At 34.8% G+C, this 24688-nt stretch overlaps 1 protein-coding gene across 1 annotated transcript; it reads left to right on the top strand.

Annotated features, from left to right (window-relative positions):
• The first annotated feature begins 10693 nt into the window (after positions 1 to 10693).
• On the top strand, positions 10694 to 13536 carry LOC105776445 (cysteine-rich receptor-like protein kinase 46). Its single transcript, XM_012599095.2, has 8 exons — positions 10694 to 11104; positions 11278 to 11596; positions 11692 to 11817; positions 11902 to 12038; positions 12137 to 12347; positions 12503 to 12746; positions 12828 to 12978; positions 13186 to 13536. Exons 1-8 carry the CDS (start codon positions 10694 to 10696, stop codon positions 13534 to 13536), a joined length of 1950 nt encoding a protein of 649 aa, XP_012454549.1.
• Positions 13537 to 24688: the final 11152 nt, after the last annotated feature.

The raw sequence follows: 24688 nt of genomic DNA, 5'->3' as shown, positions 1-24688 counted from the left end.
CTTTATTTGGTGTTTAATCGATAAAATTTGTGTTTAGGTGAAGGTTGTGAGGCAGAAGATTGCACTGCAGTGGCTTAATTCGAGGTCGTAGTTGTTTTTGTTAGCGGTGAGTCAGTTTTTGTGTTTTTGGTTAATTGTGTTAGACTCGTAAATTGATTACTGAAGGTTTTGGGTACTATTTTTTAAGGTGTTGGTGGTCTCGGAAGTGGTTTCGCGTTGAAACGTACCAGATGTGTACCCGAAACACGAAAAATTAAACTTTGGCGAAAGCTGAAAGTGCATTCTATCGATGCCATACGGGTGTGTGCCTGGCCATGTTATGGTGTGAGTGTGGCCGTGTGGGCCACACGGGCTAGGCCAATCTGGGCATGTGGACCCATAATTCTGAAATTTTTCCTAAGGTCACACGGGTCGTTCCGATCGACTGTGGGCCTACCCTAGGGTTGGTAAGGGCTAACCAAACATTATTTTGTGTGCTATGATATTCTGATAGATTAATATGAGTAGGATACTAAATGTATATCTGACTGTACTGTTTAAGCAAGCATGTTCAGTCTGTAATTTCTATATCTATATTATATACATGTATTCTATATCTGTATTTGGGGTGGGATTTGAATACGAGGAGGAAGTGATCTGTATTGGCGACATTTCGCCTATATTCTGACAGCTTGACTGCATATTTTCTATAATGTGTCGCATCGACACTATATGGTGTGAAGGGATGGGTGGGTGTTTTTAACCCCACATGGTGTGATGGGATGGATGGAGATAGTGTGTAGAGGATGGGGGTATGACTCACTACATTTGTTTTGTTTATCTGTTATCTGTATTTGTATCTGTAAAGGACTTTAGTCCGAGTCTGAATCTGAATTTGACTGTGTATGCGATATTTGTTTGTAATGCATGTCTATTTATGTTGGGTTACACACTGAGTTTACGAAAACTCACGTTTGTTTGTATGTTCTGTATAGGTAATCCATAGACTTAGGCGGATCGGTGCAACGACGTCTGACGGTGACCACGAGATCATAAACTGACCTTAAATATTAGTTTTAATTAAATTAAGGACTATTTCTGGGAGTTTTACATTTATTGAACTTTCCGGACTGTTGGTTTTTAATTTGGTTTTAGATGCATTTTTTATTCTGTATTTGCGATATCTGACTGCAAATATTGGTTTTAGGAAAACAAATATTTTTTTGAAAATACGAGCTAGATTTCCAAAATAAAACGATTTTAAGACTTCTGATGTAAATTATAATTTGACAACTAAATAATTAAATAACATTTTCAATAAAATTTGTAATAACAAAATTGAGTTACAAAGCTTCAATGAATTCGCACTGTTTTCAAAACTTTTTTTATTGTAACATTATCGGATTCGGCCATAATGTCTAGGTCGGGTTTGAGGTGTTACATTAAGTAGTATCAGAGCCAGGTTACAAAACTCGGATTGTGAATTTTGGGTTCTAAATTGTGTTTTAAAGAATTAGATTTCAAATAATTTGGATACTTTGAGAAAGTATGTAGTACATCGAGTCTCCGGTGCCGATCCTGTAAGTTTTTCTGAACTTAGATAGTATATTTTGAAAACACTGTAGTTAGTACTTTCTGAAACTATACTGAAATAGTTAGAGACTGAAACCTCTGAAAACACCTTTGAACTTCTGATAGTTTATGCATAAAATATCTGCTAAGAAATACTAGAACTAATGCATAAAATTTTATAATGTTGATAAAAATTTAAAATTTACGATGAGCGCTTGTGGAACTTGCGGATGTGGTATTCGTGGCCGTGGTAGAGGCCGTAGGAGGGTTCGAGCTAAGTCTTCCTCTCTGGGCAGTATGCCAAATTCAAATACAAGTGAGACACTGGTTTCACCTGCTACTAAGACTAGGTCTCAAAGTTGTTCGGCTAGGGACGACGCATTGTCCCAAGCCATGTTGAGGGTATTAGAGAGGGTCATTGGATCCCATTCTGGATCTGGGGGCCGTGGGTCAGTAATTAAACGACTCCGGTCTAATAATGCTGAGCTGTTTAGGGGTGCCACTAGAGTCGCCCCTACTGTGGCCGAGTATTAGTTGAAGGCCACCGAGAGGATCATGAATGATATAGACTATACTCTTGAGTAGAAACTTAAGTGTGCAGTATCTTTACTTCGCGTCGAGGTATATCAGTGGTAGTTATCGGTTGAGGAGGGTACTCAGCCTGATTATTTGAACTGAGACTTCTTCAAGACTGCCTTTTTGGGGAAGTATGTGGGGGCGAGCTATGTAGATACTCGTAGGTGTGAGTTCATGAATCTCACACAAGGTGATAGATCTATGGTCGAGTATGAGGCCGAGTTTCTGAGGTTGAGCCACTATGCTCGAGGTATGATGGCGTCTGAGTACGAGAAATGTATTTACTTTGAGGACGGTTTGAGGGATAATTTGAGGGTACTGATTGCTCCGCAGAGGGAGCGCGAGTTTTCTTTTCTTGTGGATAAGACAAAGATTACCGATAAAGTTAAGCATGTGGAACGCCAAAATAGAGACCGCGAGAGAGGCAAGAATAAGAGGGATTTAGAACCCTCTAGTTCTGTTCAGAGGCATAAGAAACGAGCCAGAACTGATGGGCAGGTTAGAGTAGGGATTCATGTTACTTCTATTGGGATTCAACCATATGAAGATTGTGGTAAGCACTATTTGGGTGAGTGTTGGAGGAGGTTAGGGGCTTGTTTGAGGTATGGATCTTTGGAGCGCCATAGTAGAGAGTGTCCACAGTGGGCTGATCAGATACAAGCTTCAGGACCGGGTTCTGTACAGCCTCAGAGGGCAGTTTAGCAACTACCTAGAGGTCGTGAACTGGCTAGGGGTGGTAATAGTATGGGACGATGGCAGAGAGTATCGGACAGAAGTGCTAGTCAACAGGAGACGAGACAGCCTACACTGGTTTATGCTGCTCGACGCCGAGAGGATAGAAACGCTCCTGATATTATTACTGATACTTTCTTTATTTTTGATGTACCTTATACTGCTATGATAGACATAAGTTCTACACACTCCTATGTAGCTAGTATTATTTCTGAAAACCTGGGGATTTCTGTTAAGAACACTTCTAGTGAGATTACTGTACTAAGTCCGTTGGGGCAGTCTGTTCGGGTTAATAAACTTTATAAGAATGTTCCGTTAGAGGTGCAAAGAGCTGTCTTTTTGGAAAATCTGATGAAGCTTCCATTTGGGGAGTTTGACTTAATTCTGGGTATGCACTAGTTGGTCGAGCATCGAGTTAGTTTGGATTGCGCGACTAAAAGGATCGTTCTGAGGACCGAGGATAATAATGAGGTGGTTGTGATCTCCACTCTTTTGGCTGAGAAACTGGTTTAGAAAGGGTGTGAGGTGTATTTAGATTACGTCCATGTTTCTATTTTTGGGGATTCTTCTATTAGGGATATGAGAACAGTGAGGGATTTTTCAGATGTCTTTTCTGAGGAGTTATCGGGTTTACCTCCAAGTCGAGAAGTTGAGTTCGGCATTAAGCTTTTACTGGGTATAGCTCCGGTGTCCATCGCTTCCTACCAAATGATACCAAAAGAGCTTACAGAGCTTAAGGCTCAACTTCAAGAGCTTCTAAATCGTGGTTTCATCCGTCCTAGTGTGTCTCCGTGGGGGGCACTGGTTTTGTTTGTTAAGAAAAAGGATGAAATCGTGATGATATGTATTGATTATCGGTAACTAAATAAACTGACGGTGAAGAATAAGTATCCATTTCTGAGGATCGATGATCTGTTTGATCAGTTCCAAGGGGCTTCAGTGTTCTAAAAAATAGATCTTCATTCTGGGTACCATCAGCTTAGAGTTAAGAAAGCTGATGTTCATAAGACTACATTTAGGACTCGTTATGGACATTACAAGTTCCTAGTTATACCTTTTGGTTTGACGAATGCTCCGGCTGTATTCATGGATCTAATAAACTGAGTCTTTTAGCCGTATCTAGATCAGTTTGTCATGGTCTCCATCGACGATATTCTGGTTTACTCAAAGACTAAGGATGAGCATGATGAACATCTTAAGGTGGTGCTTTAGATACTCTGAGAGAAGCAGCTCTACGCTAAGTACAGTAAGTGTGAGTTCTGATTGTAGGAGGTAACTTTTCTAGGGCACGTGATTTTTGCTGAGGGGATTCGTGTTGATCCGAGGAAGATTGAGGCCGTACTTGAGTGGAAACAGCTTAAAAATGTATCTGAAATTTATAGTTTTCTGGGTCTTGCGGGATATTATCGGTGGTTTGTCTAGGGGTTCTCTCTGATTGCAGCTCATTTGACTAAGCTTCTGTGCAAGGGTGTTCCTTTCATTTGGTATGATGCGCAACAATCGAGCTTTGAGAAGCTCAAGTCTGTTTTGACTCAAGCTCCTGTTCTGATACAACCTGAATCTGGTAAAGAGTTTATGGTGTATAGTGATGCATCGTACGTCGGTTTGGGATGTGTATTGATGCAGGATGGTAAGGTTATAGCTTATACGTCTCGTCAGCTTAAGACACACGAAGGGAATTATTCAACGCATAATCTTAAGTTGGCTACAGTGGTTTTTGCGTTGAAAATCTAGAGGCATTATATGTATGGTGAGAGGTGTATTATCTACACTAATCACAAGAGCCTCAAGTATCTCCTTACTCAGATGGAGTTGAATCTTAGGTAGCGTCGATAGATTGAGCTGCTAAAAGATTATGACTGCACAATAGAGTATCATCCTGGTAAGGCCAATGTGGTGGCCGATGCTTTAAGTCGAAGAATGATGACTGATTTGAAGACGATGTTCAGTCATCTTAGTCTGTTTGATTATGTAAGTCTGTTAGTCGAGTTACAAGTTAAGGCGACTTGGATTGATCAGATTCGAGACAAGCAATTAGGGGATGAGTCTCTGGGTTTGCGGTTTCGCCAGATTGAGAGTGGTAGTACTTTAGATTTTGGGTTTAACAAAGATGGAGTTCTGTATTTTCGAGGTCGGATCTGTGTGCCGAATGATTCTTATCTGAGGCAGTTGATTCTAAGGTAGGCATATAGTAACCCTTATGCTATGCATCCCAGTGGTAATAAGATATATCGAGATCTTTGTGAACTATACTGGTAGCCAGGTTTGAAAAGCGAGGTTACGAATTTCGTTGCTCGTTGTTTGATGTGCCAACAAGTTAAGGCTGAACACCAGTTGCCTTAGAGTTTGCTGCAACTCGTTAAGATTCTTTTATGGAAGTGGGAACGAGTAACGATAGACTTCGTTAGTGGGTTGCCCTTGACACCCACTAAGAAGAATTTTGTTTGAGTCATCGTAGATCGATTGACCAAGGCTCTATATCTCCAAGATTGTAAGACTGCATGGGGTTCTAGTTTCGATAATTTCTGATAGAGATCATCGTTTTACTTTTTAATTTTAAAAGAAATTGCATGAAGCTCTGGGTTCGAGATTGGACTTCAGTACTATGTTTCATCCTTAGACCGATGGTCAATCTGAGAGGGTGATTCAGATACTAGAGGATATGCTTTGGATTTGTGTAATAGATTTCTGAGGTAATTGGGAGGATTATCTACCGCTAGCTGAGTTTGCCTACAATAACAGTTTCCAGTCTAACATCTAGATGGCACCTTACGAGGCTCTGTATGGTCGTAAGTGTCATACTCCGCTATGTTGGACTGAGTTGAGTGAGCGTCGAGTTTTAGGTCCCGAGTTGGTTTCTGAGACTGAAGATAAGGTTAGACTGATTCGGGATCATCTGAAGGTGGTTTCTGATAGCCAAAAGTCTTGTGCAGATCTGAAGAGGAGTGATATTGAGTATTCTGCGGGTGACTTCGTTTTTCTTAAGGTTTCTCTGTGGAAGAAAGTTTTGAGATTTGGTCGTAAGGGTAAGCTGAACCCTAGGTTTATTGGGTCGTGTGGGATTCTGAAGCGTGTGGGACCAATCGCTTATTAGTTGGAGCTACCTTCAGAATTGGATCGTATCCACAATGTATTCCATGTCTCGATGTTGAGGCGCTATTGGTCTGATCTATCTCACGTTGTTTTTGTTGAGGAGATCGAGATTAGACCGGATTTGACTTTTGAGGAGAAGCCGGTTCAGATTCTAGATCGTGATATTAAGGTTCTGAGAAGGAAGTCCATCACATTAGTGAAGGTTCAATGGCGGAACCATGGCACTGAGGAAGCCACGTAGGAACCTGAGGACTCGATGCGTCAGCAGTATCCTCATCTGTTCTGATCAGTTAAATTTCGAGGTCAAAATTTCTTTTAGGGGGTAGAGTTGTAATGCCCTGCATAATTTATTTCTGTTTTTGTAAATATTTAACATAAATGTATATATGCTTTAGTGGTTAAGTGTTCTAGGTGTGTTTGTGAGGTTTTGGGTTCAAGTCTCACCTTTGCCAAAAAAAATTTCTAATCCTAGCCTTACCCTTATTGAGCGGGCTTATATAAAATTATTTATTAATCTATATTAGAATGAGCTTGTTGGTTCGAGTGGTAAAGGAGTTAGTATGTTGGGGGTCATGTGTTCAAACCATTGCCCAAGCGTAGAGGTTAATTTTTGCCTCGATTGACTGAGAGAGTTTGGATAGGATTGGGAGTTTGTGTGAGTGGGTGATTGAGGATGAGAGGATAGTGGGGAGTTGGGATATTGAGAGTTATTAGGTTTTGTTTTTATTTTTATTTTTATTTTCAAAATTCGTTTTTCTCTCTTTAAAAAAAATTGACGTCAATTTCTTCTATTTTTCCCCTTTCTGGTATTTTCTTTTCTCCTTCTTTGCAAACCTTTATTTTGTTCTTTTTCATTTTGATTTGTCAATCTGTTGTTCAATCGTGCTGTTGGAATTGTCGGGTTCTTCTGATTTGGTAAGTAGAACTCTATTTATCACTTCGATTAGTTTTGAGATAATAGCGGTGTTTTGGCAACCTTTATTTGGTGTTTAATAGATAAAATATGTGTTTAGGTGAAGGTTGTGAAGCGGAAGATTGCACTACATCGGCTTAATTCGAGGTCGTGACTATTTTTGTTAGCGGTGAGTCGGTTTTTATGTTTTTGGTTAATCGTGTTAGACTCGTAAATTGATTACTGAAGGTTTTGGGCACTCTATTTTTAGGTGTTGGTGGTCTTAGAAGTGGTTTCGCTTCGAAAACGTACCAGGTGTGTACCCGAAACACGAAAAATTGAGCTTTAACGGAAGTCGAAAGTGCATTCTGTCGACGCCACACGGGCGTGTGCCTGGCCATTGGCCATGTGTGAAACACGACCGTGCCATTGACGAGGGCATGGTCGTGTGCAAGACACAACCTTGTGGTGGTGTGAGTGTGGCCGTGTGGGCCACACGGGCAAGGCTAAATTGGGCATGTGGGCCTACATGGGCAAACAACATAGGCATGTGGGCCCATAATTCTAAAATATTTTCTAAGGTCACACGGGTCGTTTCGATCGACTGTGGGTCTACCGTAGGGTCAGTAAGGGCTAACCAAACCCTATTTTGTGTGTTATGATATTATGATAGATTGATATGAGTAGGATACTAAATGTATGTCTGACTGTACTGTTTAAGCAAAAATGTTAAGTCTATAATTTTTGTATTTATATTCTGTACATGTTTTCTATATCTATTTTTGGGGTGGGATTTGAATATGTGGAGTAAGTGATCTGTATTGGCGACATTTCGCCTATATTTTGGCAGCTTGACTGCATATTATCTGTAATGTGTCACATCGACATTATATGGTGTGTAGGGATGAGTGGGTGTTTTTAACCCCACATGGTATGATAGGATGGACGAAGATGGTGTGTAGAGGATGGGGGTAAGACTCACTACATTTGTTTTGTTTATCTGTTATCTGTATTTGTATCTGTATTTGTATCTGTAAAGGACTTTAGTCTGAGTCTGAATCTGAATTTGATTGTGTATGTGATATTTGTTTGTAATGCATGTCTATTTCTGTTGGGTTACACACTGAGTTTACGAAAACTCATGTTTGTTTGTCTGTTCTGTATAGGTAATCCACAGACTTAGGCGGATCAGTGCGACGGCGTCTGATGGTGACCACGAGATCATAAACTGACCTTAAATATTGGTTTTAATTAAATTAAAGACTATTTTTTGGAGTTTTGCATTTATTGGACTCTCCGGACTGTTGGTTTTTAATTTGGTTTTGGATGCATTTTTTTATTCTGTATTTGCAATATCTGAATGCAAATCTCGATTTTATGAAAACAAATATTTTTCTAAAAATACGAGCTGGATTTTCAAAATATAACGATTTTAAGACTTCCGCTGTAAATTATGATTTGCAACTAAATTAATTAGATAATGGTTTCAATAAAAGTTGTAATAACGAAAATGGGTTACAAAGCTTCAATGAATTCGCACTGTTTTCAAAACCCCTTTATGGTAACATTACTGGATTCAACCATAATGTTTAGGCCGGGTTTGGGGTGTTACAGACCTTGCCAAGTGTTCATCCTGCCTAGGCCCATTGTCTTATCAACAAAAAAAGCTCTGTCATGTCTCATTCGCCACTTGTAAGGCCCATCAACTTATTACAATGCAATTGTAAAGGCTTACCGAAGTGACACATAACTCAAAAGATCTACGTAAGCAAACATGTTAGTAAGACCACAAGACTCACCCTATAAACATCAATAAGAAGAAACTTGTTTAGCATTAGGTATATATAGTCACATCCCCCTCATTCTTTGCATTTCTCCCTTCCCACTTAAGTTACTTTAACACAAAAACTAACAAATTTCAAATGATGCCATTATTTAATCTATCTTTATAAACGCTTGAACAAAACTTCCAATTAACCCTACAAAACACCTTGCTTATGTAAGAATTACAAGTAGATCGTAAACTCCCCAAAACTAGACATTATCAAATGATGAAGAAACAATTCTTCCCACCTTGGTCATTACCCAGAATGCCTTATATTTAACCTTCAAACCTTACCACAAACAACCTTCAAACCCAGGTAGAAGGTATCAAACAACAATTACAAGCATTACAGCATGTTAAAATAAATGATGTAAAGTGGGCACTCTCTTCAAATAATTCTCTAGCCCTAAACATTGCAATTGAATACTTGTCACTCATCTTCAGACCTCTCAAAGAGAAATACAATTGAATAGTAGATCCTTAAAAATATCTCTTACGATATAATAATTATATGGATATTATGGATACCAATGTAGAGATTTCTTGATGACTCTCACTGATTGTACGAAAACTTGGTACTAATCTTTACCGAGCAGATCTATACGTACCTTCAAACAACTAGCTTGCCAATTTATGGAACACTTCTTGACTAATCATTCAATTTTTAAAAATCTTGCAAATATTCTTATTAGTAAGCAAAACAAAGGCAATCAGTTACCGACCCAATAGCCTATTTATATCTAGAACATTCAAAATAATATCATTCGGAGGATCCTAAGAGTAAAGATCAACAAGCTTATTTGGCAACTAGTGTATATCTACCCTCCTAATGGGGGTATGAGAGCTACTTCATGCTAGTAAACCTTCACTTAGCTCAAAGAGATATAAATGGACCGAAGATGTAGTAGACAACCCTGATCTTTAGATCTTTGCCTCACAAGACTTCTGAAGCACCTATGTATCATCAAACCGAAAAGATTGTTGAGTACCAGTAATAGAGCATTGACTTCCAACCATCCTTGTATCAAGAACAAAGGGCAATGATCGGATTTTATGAAAGGGAGATGATGTACGAAACTCAAGAAACATGGACTAACATTCCTCGATTGCTACACTCTGTGAAGCCATTCTTGAATAAGAGCATACAAAATGCATCCATACCTTCAACTAAACCAAGAAACCATGAATCTAATATCACTTAGTCCATTGTCGTTTGAAGCCTGACGAACATCCTCCATAGGGGTTGAATTATGCAAATTACCACCCTTTTTCTCATAGGACCACGTTAATTCATTAAAATCACTGAGGACCCCCGGGGCAAAAAAAATGATGACTTAATTAAGATAATGACTCCCGAGATTCCTTTTTGTGCCTCTCATCAGGGTTGCTGTAGAAGCTAGTAAAGCGTCACTTATCATAGCTACAAGAATAAACAATCTCAGCATCAATATACCGGTCATAACTCAAAAAGGATACAAACATACTCATTTTCTTTAATATCGTACATATTTCATGTGTTATAATTAATTTAAATTTTAAATACGTAACGAATGATATAATTTTTAGTGTGTACTTAACCAAACATATAATTTTATTAAATATTTAGTTTGAGAAAAGAAACTTTATTAAATATTTTCTATATTTAATAATTATTTGATATTAAAATATTGAATTTATTCCATCAATTTAATCTACCCTCTTATTTTGTTTAATTAAGCAAATCTCAGGACGACACATATCCTAAATAGAGAATCCTACCAAAAAAAACAAGAACTGGAAAATGAAACCAAAAACTAATATTTATTTGGGTGTATGTATATCCCACATCAAACCATTTCAGTAACACCATCTTTCTTTTTTTCTAAATATAAACCTAACAAAATATAAAGTCTAAATATAAGAAAATAATTAAAACGAATGAAAAACTAAACTAACAAAACCAAGAGTCTAAAAAATTTCTCACCTAATTAAAAAAGACAATACAAAAGAATCCCATCTTCATTGATCCTCTCCTTCCTCTTTCCATGGCAGCCGCAGCTCTCTTGATCATCTTCTCCTTAATCGTCATCTCCGTACGTTCTTATGCAGACACTCGACTCGATCTTGTTGCCCGTTCATGCGAGACGACCACGGTGCAGAACAAGGATGATTACTTGAAGAATTACGAGTCCATCCTTCAAAAGATGGAACCGGAGATGTATCGTAACAAGTTTGCGTTTAATGAAGCCGGAAAGCCGCCTGATAAAATTTACGTGTTATCGCAGTGCATGAATGATCTCTCGAGCGTTGAATGCGCCCAATGCTTTGCGAGGATCAGTAATATTTTACCGGCTTGTTTTCCGACCACCGGCGGTCGTGTTTATCTTGACGGTTGCTTTATAAGGGCCAACAATTATAGTTTCTATAGGGAAGTCACTGCAAATGGTGATATCAATGTGAGTTTCTTTACATATATATATTTCTCTCTTTTTTTGCCATAACCTTGAAAACTAATGCTTAATATATAACTTGCTATAATGCGTTCTCAGCTCATTTATTTGGTAATTGTGGTTCGTTTGATTTATAACATGTTATTAAATTTCCTGTTTGGGGATTGAATGGAAGGTAGAGATGCAGCGATGATATCGACACCGACGAAGATTTCAAGATGGTATTGAGAGACATGTTGCCCAGGATGGTTCACAAGGCTCCCGACAAAAAAGGGTTTGCCTTGTTCCAAGAGTCGAGGAATGGGACCACGGTTCATGGGATGGCTCAGTGCTGGAAAATCTTGGATAAGGAAATGTGCTCCTCTTGTCTCGCCGATGCCGTCGACCTCGTCTTCCGGTGCGTGCCCTCTAAGGAAGGTCGGGCGCTCAATGCTGGCTGCTTTTTGCGTTATTCCACTTATGATTTCGGTCATGACACCAATGCTGGTGCAGTCCGATGTTAGTTTCTTTGTCTTTGCCTTTTGCCTTTTAATCTTCTTTCTCTCTTTTAAATACACACACGCCTTTTAATTAGGTTCATTTGTGTTTTGTAGATGCCATAATATCGTTCATAATTTACATCTTTTTAACGGCTGTGGTCTGCACATTGGCCGTTGCCATTGGACTGCGTTTGGGGAAAATGGCTTACAAACAGATGAATCCTCGACGTGAATGGAAAGGTAAGGTTACCTACAAATATTGCCATCCCTCATTTGAGAAGGGATTGTATTTAATTTCTCCTTAAACTTGGCTTTTACACGCAGGGAAAGAGGTGGACCTGGCCGCACTGGATCAGGCCATGAAATTCTTGCAGTTCAAGTTTTCAACTCTAGAGAAAGCAACTGATTGCTTCAATGAAGCTAACAAGCTCGGCTCTGGAGGATATGGTGAAGTATTTAAGGTATACGCTATGACTTTTGTTTCAGTTTTACAAAAAGAAAATCGACTCCCAAGTTGATGAATGTATTGAGGTGTGAAATCTGAAAATTTGTACTGTAGGGAACATTACCAGATGGAAGAGAAATTGCAGTAAAACGATTATATGTAAATGGAAGGAATCGAAGTAGAGAAATATACAATGAAATGGATGTCATCAGTAAAGCCCAACATAAGAACTTGGTTCGTTGCCTTGGCGGTTGCTTTACCATTATTGAGAATTTCCTCGTCTATGAATACCTTGCTAACAAAAGCCTCGACAGCATCTTATTTGGTAAGCTACAAATGTGAGTGTTGTCTAATATGGGTTGAAAAGAATAGACAAATTCAACACTCACATGCCTGAATCCCAATTACTACAATTATTTCATTCAATTAGCTCAATACTAAAACAAAATGGTGACTGTTTTGACGCCCCCTGGAAGAAAGATCCTGAGAAGAAGAAAGAGTTAGATTGGGGAAAAAGGCAGAAAATAATTATGGAAACAGCCGAAGGTTTGGAATATCTACACAAAGGTTGCGAAGTTCGGATCATTCATAGAGACATCAAGGCCAGTAACATCTTGTTGGACATCAAATTCCGACCCAAAATCGCGGATTTCGGCCTCGCCAGGCTCTGTTCCCGCGATTCCGATAGGATTTCCCTCGTCAACAACACTGTGGCCGGTACTTTGTAAGTTGTCTTTCTCATCACATTCCAAGCTTATTCTCATTAAGTTGTAACTAATGCAACCTTTGGTTGAATTTTTTGTAGCGGATACATGGCTCCCGAATACATAGCCAAAGGAAGATTAACTGAAAAAGTGGATGTTTATAGTTTTGGAGTTCTAATGCTCGAAATCATCAGTGGAGTTAAAAACACCAAAATCGAATCCGACAATTATTTCGAAACCTTGGTGACTGATGTAATCATAACATCGCATCTTTCTTACTTTCATTCTCCTTTTTTTTCATCAAAATTCCCACGGATTCTAAATATCTTTTGGTTGTTAAAAATATGAAATTCTTCCACCCAAATCTTTTTTAGGGAACTTTCCCATCCCTTGTCAAATTTCTATCAGAAAATTCGTCTATCTCTTGTAGCGAATATAATATTTAATATTGATTTTCAGGCATGGAGGCATTTTCAATCAAACACAACAACAAAAATCATCGATGAAAGCTTGAATCCGGAGGATCAAATTGAAGAAATAAAGAGACAAATCCAACTGGGTTTGCTGTGCACACAAGCGGAGCCAACTTTAAGACCAAATATGTCCAAAGTTCTTCAGATTTTAAGACATAAAGACATGGATTTGCCTTCCCCGACTAAACCTCCATTTTTGGATGAATCTCTTATTTTATCTGCTTCTAGCTTCAATACTCTTCCATCAAAATCCCAGACCAATATTAATTTTCCAGAAAAATCCCAAACCAATGATAATTTACATAGACATGATCAACAAGATTATTCTAATTTGTAATTACGGTCATTTCCTTGTTAATTAGTTTTTTTTTTTGGTTTATAGCTTTGAAGTTTTGAGTGGATGTATATAGTTTGTTTGTTTAGGATTTTGAAGTTTTCGTTTAAATGAAATTAAAATATTTAATGAATAGATCATTTTAAATATTAAATAATTATTCCACCTTTTTTTTTTTTTGAGAAAGCATTATTTTACATTCATAATTACAAGCAAAATAATAAAAAGTTGATGAATTTAAAATGCTTATTATTATTAATTAAATAATAAAAAGAGTAAAAGAACAAAGAAATTAGGAGAGAAAAGAACTACAATATTTTATTGATCAATAGGGATGTTTACAATGTTTTTCAAAATTTATATTTATAGACATAAGAAGTATAAATGAAATAAAACTTTACTTCTAATGAATATTAAAGTCATAAAATACATTAAATTTATATTTATCTGGATGGACATCCACTCAATAATAAAACATTCATAACACTCCCCATTGGAATATCCAATGGTAGATAATATGCTTCTTAAAATTGTAACGACCCGATTTTCAGTGGTGTTGGAAATTACGGTTGCAAAATGTCATTTCCGTAAACCGTGTTCATAAATATTAAATAGTATAGAAATATATTAAAATTTAGTCTAGTAATTTTTGTTTAATTGATAGTTAATTAAGGTACAAGTGTAATGATTTTAAAATCAATGGTTGAGACCCATTTTTGATGTTTGAGACCATAGTTTAATTAAAGTTTGGTCCCTTAATTTTGTCAATCGGATAATTAATTAAGATACAAAGGCTAAATTATAAAAATTGTAAAAGTTAATTGCTATAAATTTTAATTGCTAAAGGATTAAGATGGTAATTAAACTAAAGTCTAAAATGATAAATAGACCATTTTAGACTAAAGTGGACGGGTAGGTGTGGTTTATGTTTATAAATTATGTTAAATTTCACTTAAAATACTAAAAATATAAAATATATATTAAACAAATAAGAAAGTGGAGAAAAGAAGCATCTTCTCCTCCACCATGCAATAAGGGAAAGAAAATAGATTTTTAAGCTTGAAACATTCGGCCTTGCATGATGAGTGATTCTAAGTCTATTTTTCATAAATATTATGTTTTTGAGATCGTTATAATTTGATTTAGCTAACTCGAATGTTAATTTTAAAATTGTTAAAATTTTTAAAAGTTATCATTGATAAATGCTTAAAGTTTTTGTGTTAAATTGTTAGAATTTAAGCTTAGAATTGAAAAAGTTAGTTTTTGAACATAGGGACTAAAGTATGTAAAATTCAAAATTGATGTTAAATTTCTATAATTATAGATAATAGAGGGCTGTAGAAAATGTAATTAAAATCGGATTATAAATCAAAGCTCAAATTTGAAAGATATAGTCATTTCAGTTTTAGAGACTAAATTGAATAAAATGTAAAATTGTAGGAAGATTTCAAAAATAAAAAGAATTAATATATTAGTACAATAGGCTATTATAAGATGTTTGAATTGATAAATTGAAATGAATTAGTATATATTTGGATTTGAATCAACTGAAAGATAATCGAAGAAAAGCAAAAATTGTGGAATAGTCCACGATGTTTTGTTGGTTGTTGTTTTCCGGTAAGTTCATATGAAACTTATTATATAAGTTTTCTAATATGTTTGATTATATTTAATGTTTATTAGTTTAGATTAATTATAATTTTGACGAACTTACTTAAAAGGGACTAAATTGTAAGCTATAAATTGTATGGTAAATATGAATATGTAATTGGAAGTTGGTATAATTTGATTGTATGATTTATTGTTGATAGATGATATGCTAGAATTATATAAGTTGAAATGGCAGTGTGGCTTAAATGATTAGTGGTTTGTTGGTATAGGTATGTTTTGACCATGTTTAAAATACTTATATAGGTGAATTGGTAAATTTGAGAAGTGAAATGGTATGGTAAATGCTAAATTGTGCCTTATTGAGTTGGTTGTTTTGGAATGATTATATAAATGAGAATGTTACAAGTTAGAAATGGTATGTATATAGGACTAATATATGTGTAATTTTGGATGGGTAACGTTTATATGAAAGTATGAACTTGACGGTGAATTGTTAGATGATACATGTATTATTGGTATGGCAAATTAGTGATCTTAAGATATGACTTAAATGTTGTGTCATCTTGTTATAACTTTTGTCTACATGATTTATATACTATGATGATGGTGTATGTATTTGGCTAAGTATAAGTAAATTATAAATAGGCTTGAATATGGTATGAAGTGCTATAATGGTAATTGAATTTAGTAGTCTTTTTTATTGTTCCGAACTCAGTTATGTGGCATGTATTTAGGGGATGTAGTGCATATATAATTATTTTGAAAGTTTACAAGTTGAACTACATGTGATGCTTAGTTTTTGAAACTTGCATATAATGCTTATAAGTATGTATAAGTGGCAAATGTTGAATGTGGCTTGTTTGAGCTAATGTGGTGTAAATGGAAATAAGGAATTAGCATGAAAACATGATGGCAATGTGGTAGGTTAAGCTAGAATGATTTAAGTAGTTGAGTAGATTGTATTGATACATTGATTTGTATTGGTGTCAATATGGCATATTGGTTAAATGTTTAAGAGAATGATATATGGCATGTTTTGGCTTGGTTTTGAGATGATTTGTGTAAATGTATGTTTTGAGGTTTTGGAATAGTTGGCTTGAACAGGGATCAAAGTGGTACATTTTTGTACCACACGAGTTGGTACATTGCGGTGTGACATACACGGGCTGGTGACATGGCCGTGTGATCACTAAAATGTAAGAGATTTCAAAACCACACAGTTCTCATTTGTTTCACAGTTTGGCCATATGGGTTGGTGACACGACTGTGTGACTACTGGAAGAATCGATCGATTTTGGTCCACACAGCCACAGTGAGTTACACGGCCTAGGCACACTATCGTGTGACCCTTGTTTTGCAAAATTTCCATTATTTTTGGAAAGGTTTCCAGTTTAATCATTATTTGTTCTCGGGTCAACTTAAGAGCTTTTGTAAACTCGTTTGAGACTCAATTTTGATTGTATTTCACATTATTCATGGAATTAAAACACGATTTGATTTTTAAATGAAATTAATTACTATAAATGGAAAGTGTTTTATTCTGATATTTGTGGTAATATTCTATAGCTTGGGTCCAGTGATCAAACTTGACAATCGGGTTTAATTACGAGGTGTTAGAGATTAGTTTTAAATCATTATTACGAGTATAATGATTTTTCTCTGTGAATTGTATTGAAGCAAGAAGAAGAAGTGTTGGTTTTGTTCACACAACAAGTTTATGATCGAGAATGTTAAGCTTGGTAACTTCAAGTTATAAGTATATGGTAGATATATGCATATAGATATACACATTTATTTAGGTAGAATTGCTAATATTAATATTATCTACTTAAATTATAGAAAAGCCACTGAATGTTTTCCTCGTCATACATATTGCTTTCTCCATGCACAAGTTAGATCTAATTTAGGATTTTCATGCATCGGCCACAAATATTTGTTAGATTTCAACGTTACTTATATTTGGCATGTACCTAATAGGTTAGGTTTTGTGGTAATTGAATGATGTTATAATCAAATGTTATATCTTATACTCTAGTAGTAATATATATATGCTGGATTTGTTGTATGTGATTAGGTGCATATATAAATTAAATGTAGATCTACTTTAGTATGAATAAGGAATGTATCTTTGTTGATAATTATCTTATCAATTATATAAATTTAATTGTGAATTGATTGTAGTTTCTTTGGCAACAAATGTGACACTGTAGCTTAGACTTAGGGACCGTGTTGAGTATAAGGTGTTACAAAAACTTTATTAAGATAAAAACCCTGTGAGAAAAAAATTCTAGTGAAGGAAAAAGAGTGCACTTATTTCTAATACGTGTAACATATTGCCTTATTAAAAACATTATCAAGGAAACCTAGTGAGACAAAACCTCAATTAAGGAAAAAAGAGTACAACATTTTTTTACTCTCCCTCATAACAACATCACATAATATCTCAAATTCTACGTATTCATTTTTTAATACTAGCTTTTCAAATGATCACTTGAAGAAGTTTGATAAGCATTTATATCACCATTCTTTTGAAAGTCATGAGTGAGGGAAAAAATGGGAAATATATTTTGGTCTCTTTAGGAGTTTCAATAATAATCATAGCAAACTTTGATCATGATTCTTCTATAAAAGGCATATGTTTAAATCAAATAAATAAATATTTATGCAAACGTATTGAACAATTTCCTCGAAATTTCTATATGTTTCTAGCATTCTAAATTCTTCTATGATTTTAATATAAACTTTCACTATATAGTTATTCATATGAAAGTCTATAACAACAATGATTAGACACATGTCAAATCTTTTGTAAATTGTCGGGCTAATAAGATATCTAAAGGTTATTGCATCCTCCACAAAGAATATCTTTTCAATATTAGGACTTAATGAAAAACTTCATTTATTTTGTTTGTTACAAAATTACTCATTTGTACATCACTAGCTTTATACCATTAGACATCTTGACTACTGGTCCAGAAACTTCACGAATTTAATTCTACTTGAATTGTCTTTCCATTTTGGTCAATCTTTTCCATGTCTGTATTTCTCAACAAATTCAAGATCCTTGTCATTTCATTATTTCAATAATACTATTGTATGCAAAATCGTTGTCGACAACCTTTATTTCCCGGTTCCACATTTTCTCGTATTGACATAACTTATTGAGATATCTTTATTTTCATTATTTTCATCTTCAGGTACCTAAATCTCTTCTAGAGTTTTAATAATTAGTTATGTCTTGGATCTCTTCAGGAGCACCTGCTTCCACTATATGACCATCCATATTTATTTTTCTTTTACGAGAGTTTTCATCTTTGGAAGTAATCAATCTAGCATGCTTCAAACATATATTAATTTCATTTGTTCTAACATATTTTATTACTAAGACTTCGATTCAAATCAAAACATTAGTTGTCATAAAATGCTTGGTTATTCTCATCAAGTCAATAAATGCATTTAGCAGTTAACTTGCAATAAAATAAACTATTATTTTTGAACTTCGGTTCAAATTACTTTTTATATCTAGATAATGATAGTTCATCCTAAGTAATTTATTTCATCCATCTATTATTTCTCTCCCTCTAATGTTGGGAAAACTATCAAATCAAAATAGTAATCACAAAATCATGTCATAATTGAATCTCCAATTTGTTCAAGATATTTATTAATAAAAGGAGGCTCATAATTATTATTTATTCCCAAATTTCTCTCAATATCAGTTTTGTAATTATGGTGGACTAGCTTGAACATATTTTGCACATTCAAATATTCTAAAATGGGTTGTATTTGGCTCGACCAAAAACCAATTGTAATAAAAGTATTTATCACAACTTCGACATAATACGTACAAATGTCGATTCATATAAAATATCATATCCTTATACAAAATTTTGTTCTCAAAAGATATATTTTGCTACTAATTGGAGGCATTAAATCACTAATTATGCTAAACCATTTTATACGTATAAGCAACAGGCTTTATGATAGTTATTTGCATCAATAATCTAACATACAATAATCATTAAAAACATGAGAAATAAGCTCACAAACATTAGCAAAATTGTATCAATTGCATAATCTGAAAGTTTTATTCTTAATCAAATCATTGAACAATAAATCTCGCAAACGACAGGTTTCAAGTTGATAACTCACATGTGATTAACTTGTACATTCATCTACCAAAATATCAAAACATTCACTTTCTAGATAAATGAGCCAATATTTCTTTTAAAAATGCAAGAGATTCAATCTTGACTTTTGTTAGTAAGGTTCTAATAAATCACCTTTTTTAGAATAATTAGCACATGATAATTCCTTAAAATGAAGAATCATCAAGTTCTTTAATAAGTATCCATGTAAATTCTCATTTATTGCATCACTATTGATTGGGATAATCTAACTAATCATATCAACTAATTAATATACTTGGTCTAGTAAATTTCAAGTTTATCGTGCATGAGATTCAACAATACTAATATAAACTTTTGGGTTACCATCTCATGTGATTTAACCATACTAATATATGCATTGTACAAACTAGAGAAAAGACGATAATTTTTCAACACAAAATTCCTACCCAATATAATAGATATAATATATAGAAATCAATCATATCCTCATCCACAATCTCAATATGATATTTGTTACAACGTATATCCTTTTAAAACACAATTTCTTTGAGACTGTCTAAAACATAATGCATTAATTATCATTTTGTTTCTTCTAATAACAATGTATTGGCTCTTCTTGAGCCTTGAATTAATTTTGTAGTATTAACATGTTTCATTATCACATTCAACATAAGTAAATAATATTTTAGCTCTTCCGGAGCCTTAAATTAATCTTGTCACCAAATATTGGTTTATTTCATTATCAAACAAGAGAAATACTATCCCTAAGGATGGTATGTACTATTGTATTATCTCTTGGACATATGTTTCCTTCGTTTTAAGGAATAATAATTGAATAACTAAGATATTCATGTGTACGATATAACAACTTTTCATAAGTTGTCTCTCTTATGTTTTTCTATTATTTTTCTTTATATCTTCACCTCTAGTGGTGAGAAGAATTATTATTAGTTAGAAATCTAATAATTAATTAGTGTCACTGCAACATCCCTAACTCATATCCGTCGCCGAAATAGGGTTACAGAACATTACCAAAATTTACAGACCAAATACAGTTATTTCCTATCATTTAACATTCATATCATAAATCAATCGTGTTCAATCATTTTGTCCCTTACATGAGCCCTCGAGGCCCAAAATATGCATTGAAAATAAGTTGGGACTAAACCGGGTACTCAGAGAATTTTTCGCAAAATGTCAAAATTTTTCCTAAGTGCAGAGGATACACACCCGTATGGCCAGGCCGTGTGGCTCATAAGGCTAAGAGACACACCCGTATCTCAGGCCGTGTGGGCATTCAAAATTGGGGCACACGGCCGTGTCCCATCCTGTATCCGTGTCCGTGCCCGTGTAACTTACTGCCTTAGGTCACACGGCCAAGCCACACGCCCGTGTGGTAGGCCATGTGAGCAATTTGACTTCCACTAATTAGATGCAGGGGTCACACAGCCAAGTCACACGCCCGTGTGCTAGGCCGTATGGATTAGTTTGAGCATTCTGGTTCTCAATTTTAAAGATGCAGGGGACATATGGCCAGATCACACCCCTATGTGCTAGGTCATGGGTCACACATGGCAGAGACACACGCCCATGTCTCTGCCCTTGTGGACGAAAATAGGTCATTTCCAAGGCCACTTTTCTCACCCAAATTGTCTTCCACCTACATCAACACTTTAACACATTCACAAGGCAATACCAATCATTCAAATCAAGCAAAAACCAAGCTTAGTACATGTTATAACATTCCATATGTCTAAGTATTCAATTTCCCCTAATTGACCCAATTCACATACATGCATATCTTACCAATTATAGTAACTTAAATCAATTAATTATAAGCATATATAATTTTCATAATTTAACCAATTCAAAGACTCATCAAACACATTAAGACCATATATAAACATATCAAAATATGTCATTCATAAGTCATTCCAATAGCTAATTACAACCAAACATTTATATTGCCATCATTGGTCATATTTAACCTATACATGTCATTATAACCAAAATTAGTTTGTTATATATACCGAAAAGTCTGAGGGATAATGTGATGTAGCTCCGACCAACTTCCAACCTTTACGAGCCTCCGAGTACTATAAAACAAAGGAAATAAAACAGAGTAAGCATTTAATTCTTAGTAAGTTCATATAACGGAAAATTAACTTACCATTCATTTTCATTAAAATAAATATACAAAATGCATCCAAGCAATTTGGCTAATAGCCTAAACACACAACTTCATTAAACATGTTAGTCATTTATTTCCCGTGAATATAAAAAACCATGTATGAGCTCATCAATATCAAATTTCAATGTATTTTGTATATACAGGTAACGATTCACTTTGAATTCATACATTTTCTTATATCAGGATAATACTCGTTGAATCATTTAAAATATCGATGGATACCCGGGTAGTACACACGAAGTGTACAAATCTGTAATCTGTCAATTCATATTCAAGAATGCTCACACGAGCACATAAACAGGAAGCTCTTATGAGCCATGTAACGGGAAGCTCCGAAGAACCATTAACGGGAAGCTCATACGAGCTAATGTCGGGAAGGTTCAAGCGAACCAATATTAAGAAGCTCATGAAAGAGCCTTTAATCGGGCAGCTCCAAAGAGCTATATATCAGAATGCTCATAAGAGCTGCGATGTGTCCACAACACATGTAGGATCACAATCAGTCGAGATACTCCGAAGAGCTATTAACGGGAAGCTCGCAAGAACCATATAACGGGACACTCGCGAGAGCCAAATATCAGGATGCTCATGAGAGCTAATAACGGGATGCTCTTTCGAGCTATGATGTGTCCGCAACATATGTAGGACCACAACCAATTCGGGAACCCTATATCCATCGAATTCATTTATTCAAGCGGGACATAAGACTTGTCGGATATATTTAGATGTGTGTTAAATTTTTATACATGTCAATTACACAATTTAATTCACATACACAACATTCAATTCAAAAATGTATATACAATTTAGTTACACAAACTTACCTCGACAATATTCGTGTATACAAAATCTACTAATCTGACACTTTTTCTTTTCCTCAATCTAACTTCGTATTTGATCTATCCAGATCTATATGAATGAATTTAACATTAATTTAATACAATTCATACTCAGTTCTATCTAATACACATCTTTGGAAAAATTACTATTTTTCCCTATGCTTTAATCAATTTCGATTTAGTCCCTAGGCTCGAAAAATGAAATTCATGAAATTTAATCTTTATTCTAAGCCTATAAATTTTCATATATAACAATAGAAACCCATGAATTCCATAAAATTCAAAATTTCCCATGAATTCAACATCTTTTCAATTTAATCCCTAAATCATGATTGCATCAAAATTCTTTAATAAAATACTTTTAAATACCCATGAATATCTCAAATTAATCATCTAATAACTAAAATCATATGAATTCATCAATGTTAACTTCCAAGATTTTCAATAAAATCAAAAACTAAGGTAAAGGTTAATTGGACCTAATTGTAACAATCTCAAAAACATAAAAATTTCAAGAAACCGGTACGAATTGAACTCACATGAAGCAAAAATTGAAGAACCATCCTAAACCCTCTTCAACGTCTATTCTTAGAACTGAAAAATGATAATGAAATGTCTAGAAATCTTTAATTTTCCATTTGTTTTAGTTTAATTTTTCAAAATTTACAATTTTGCCATTAATTGATTTTTATTTTATTAATTTCCCAGGTTATGCCGCCTCATCCACCTATTTTAGGCAAACCCTAAACCCTAAACCCTAAACCCTAAACCCTAAACCCTAAAACCCTAAACCCTAAACCCTAAACCCTAAAACCCTAAACCCTGGATAGAGGATCAATCTACTGTCATTTCTCTTAACGCCTGAACTCCTCAAACCAACCAATCCAGGAAACCACTCTCTGATAGACGCCATTGGCATATCTGTATTGTTCCCAACGAGGGATGGGGGAGTGAATAAGAGAGAGCAACCAATCACGATAGAAGAGGAATTTCCACTATATAATCCAAAATGGGCCAGCTTTCTTTTATTCGTATGAACATGAAAGCAGAGAGAGAGGAGAGGGACTGGCACAGCAATAGAACGAGAGGCGTCTGTATCACGGCTAGATGCCGAGTAGGTGACAGAGCCTTTAGTCACTCAAAGAAAGTGTAAATGCCTTAAGTCCTCCCCTATTTACTAGTTAAGCTATTTAATCACTTACCTATCATAATTAGCAAGTTTTGCACATTTTTTAATTTAGTCCTTTTTAACTAATTACACATGTAATCGGTAAAATTTCTTAATGAAATTTTCATGCAACATTCCTATTATACCATAGACCACAAAATAATATTAAAATAAATTTTCTTTCGACCTCGGATTTGTGGTCCAGAAACCACTGTTCCGATTTCACTAAAAACGGGTTGTTACAGTCACAATCCACAAAAATGATGCAATTCATACTTTATGTTTAGGTGTAAAACAAGTATGCAACCAATAGTCTTTCTACCATATCAATAACATAAGTTATCTTCACCCCTTAAAGGGTTCTCTTGAGAATTCTTGTTCTTCTCTTATTTATCTTCAATTTTCTACTTCTAGTGGTGAGAAGAATTAATATGATCATCTCTTTTATGATTATTATATAGTCACTTACTACATTCACATCAAAATTTATGTCTTTGTATAGTACTACATTCTCTTTAAAGAATAGAGCAAATCTAATAGGACAAGCTTTATGGTTTTTTCATTTAATAGTTTGTTATCTAATAGCATGTTTGAAGTATGAAAAGTTGAAAAAGTTTTCTTTAACAAGGTCTCATTAGTAGTATTCTTGCGCACAATTTTAATTGAGAACCTATCCTAAATATTGTAAAGTTATTATACTAACTCCAATTTTAAAGTCTTGCAACTTCAAGTGCACTCAATCATCACGAGCTTCAGATAGGAGATCTTGCAACTTTAGGTGCATCAAATTATAAAATTATCATATTCTGATGGTCATATATTTCTTTTAAATTGATCCACAATTCAAGTGGGTCTTTCACAATCAAATATTTTGCTTTCAACCCTTCATGGGGATGATGAGAAAGAAAGATCACGGAGACAATCACAATTAATTTAATAGCTAATCAAATCTTTAAGCATAATTATCTTGCATTCAATAACCAAATATTTCTCTATCCTTTTAAAAATCAAAACAGTCAATATTCATAGCAAGAGTGATTCATACCAAATATTATTTTTCATTCATAATCTTACTATGAGATCCATTACGGTGAAAGTCTCTATAAGATTATGCATTAACCATCACTAATTATGTTCCTTCATATACTAATATATTAGCTATTCGGAGCTTTCATCTAATTTTGTAGTACCAAATATTGATATATTAGCTAGCTCG

This window comes from Gossypium raimondii, chromosome 10, assembly GCF_025698545.1.
Source record: "Gossypium raimondii isolate GPD5lz chromosome 10, ASM2569854v1, whole genome shotgun sequence".
Lineage (NCBI taxonomy): Eukaryota > Viridiplantae > Streptophyta > Magnoliopsida > Malvales > Malvaceae > Gossypium > Gossypium raimondii.
This window is presented reverse-complemented; position numbering and strand designations above follow the sequence as displayed.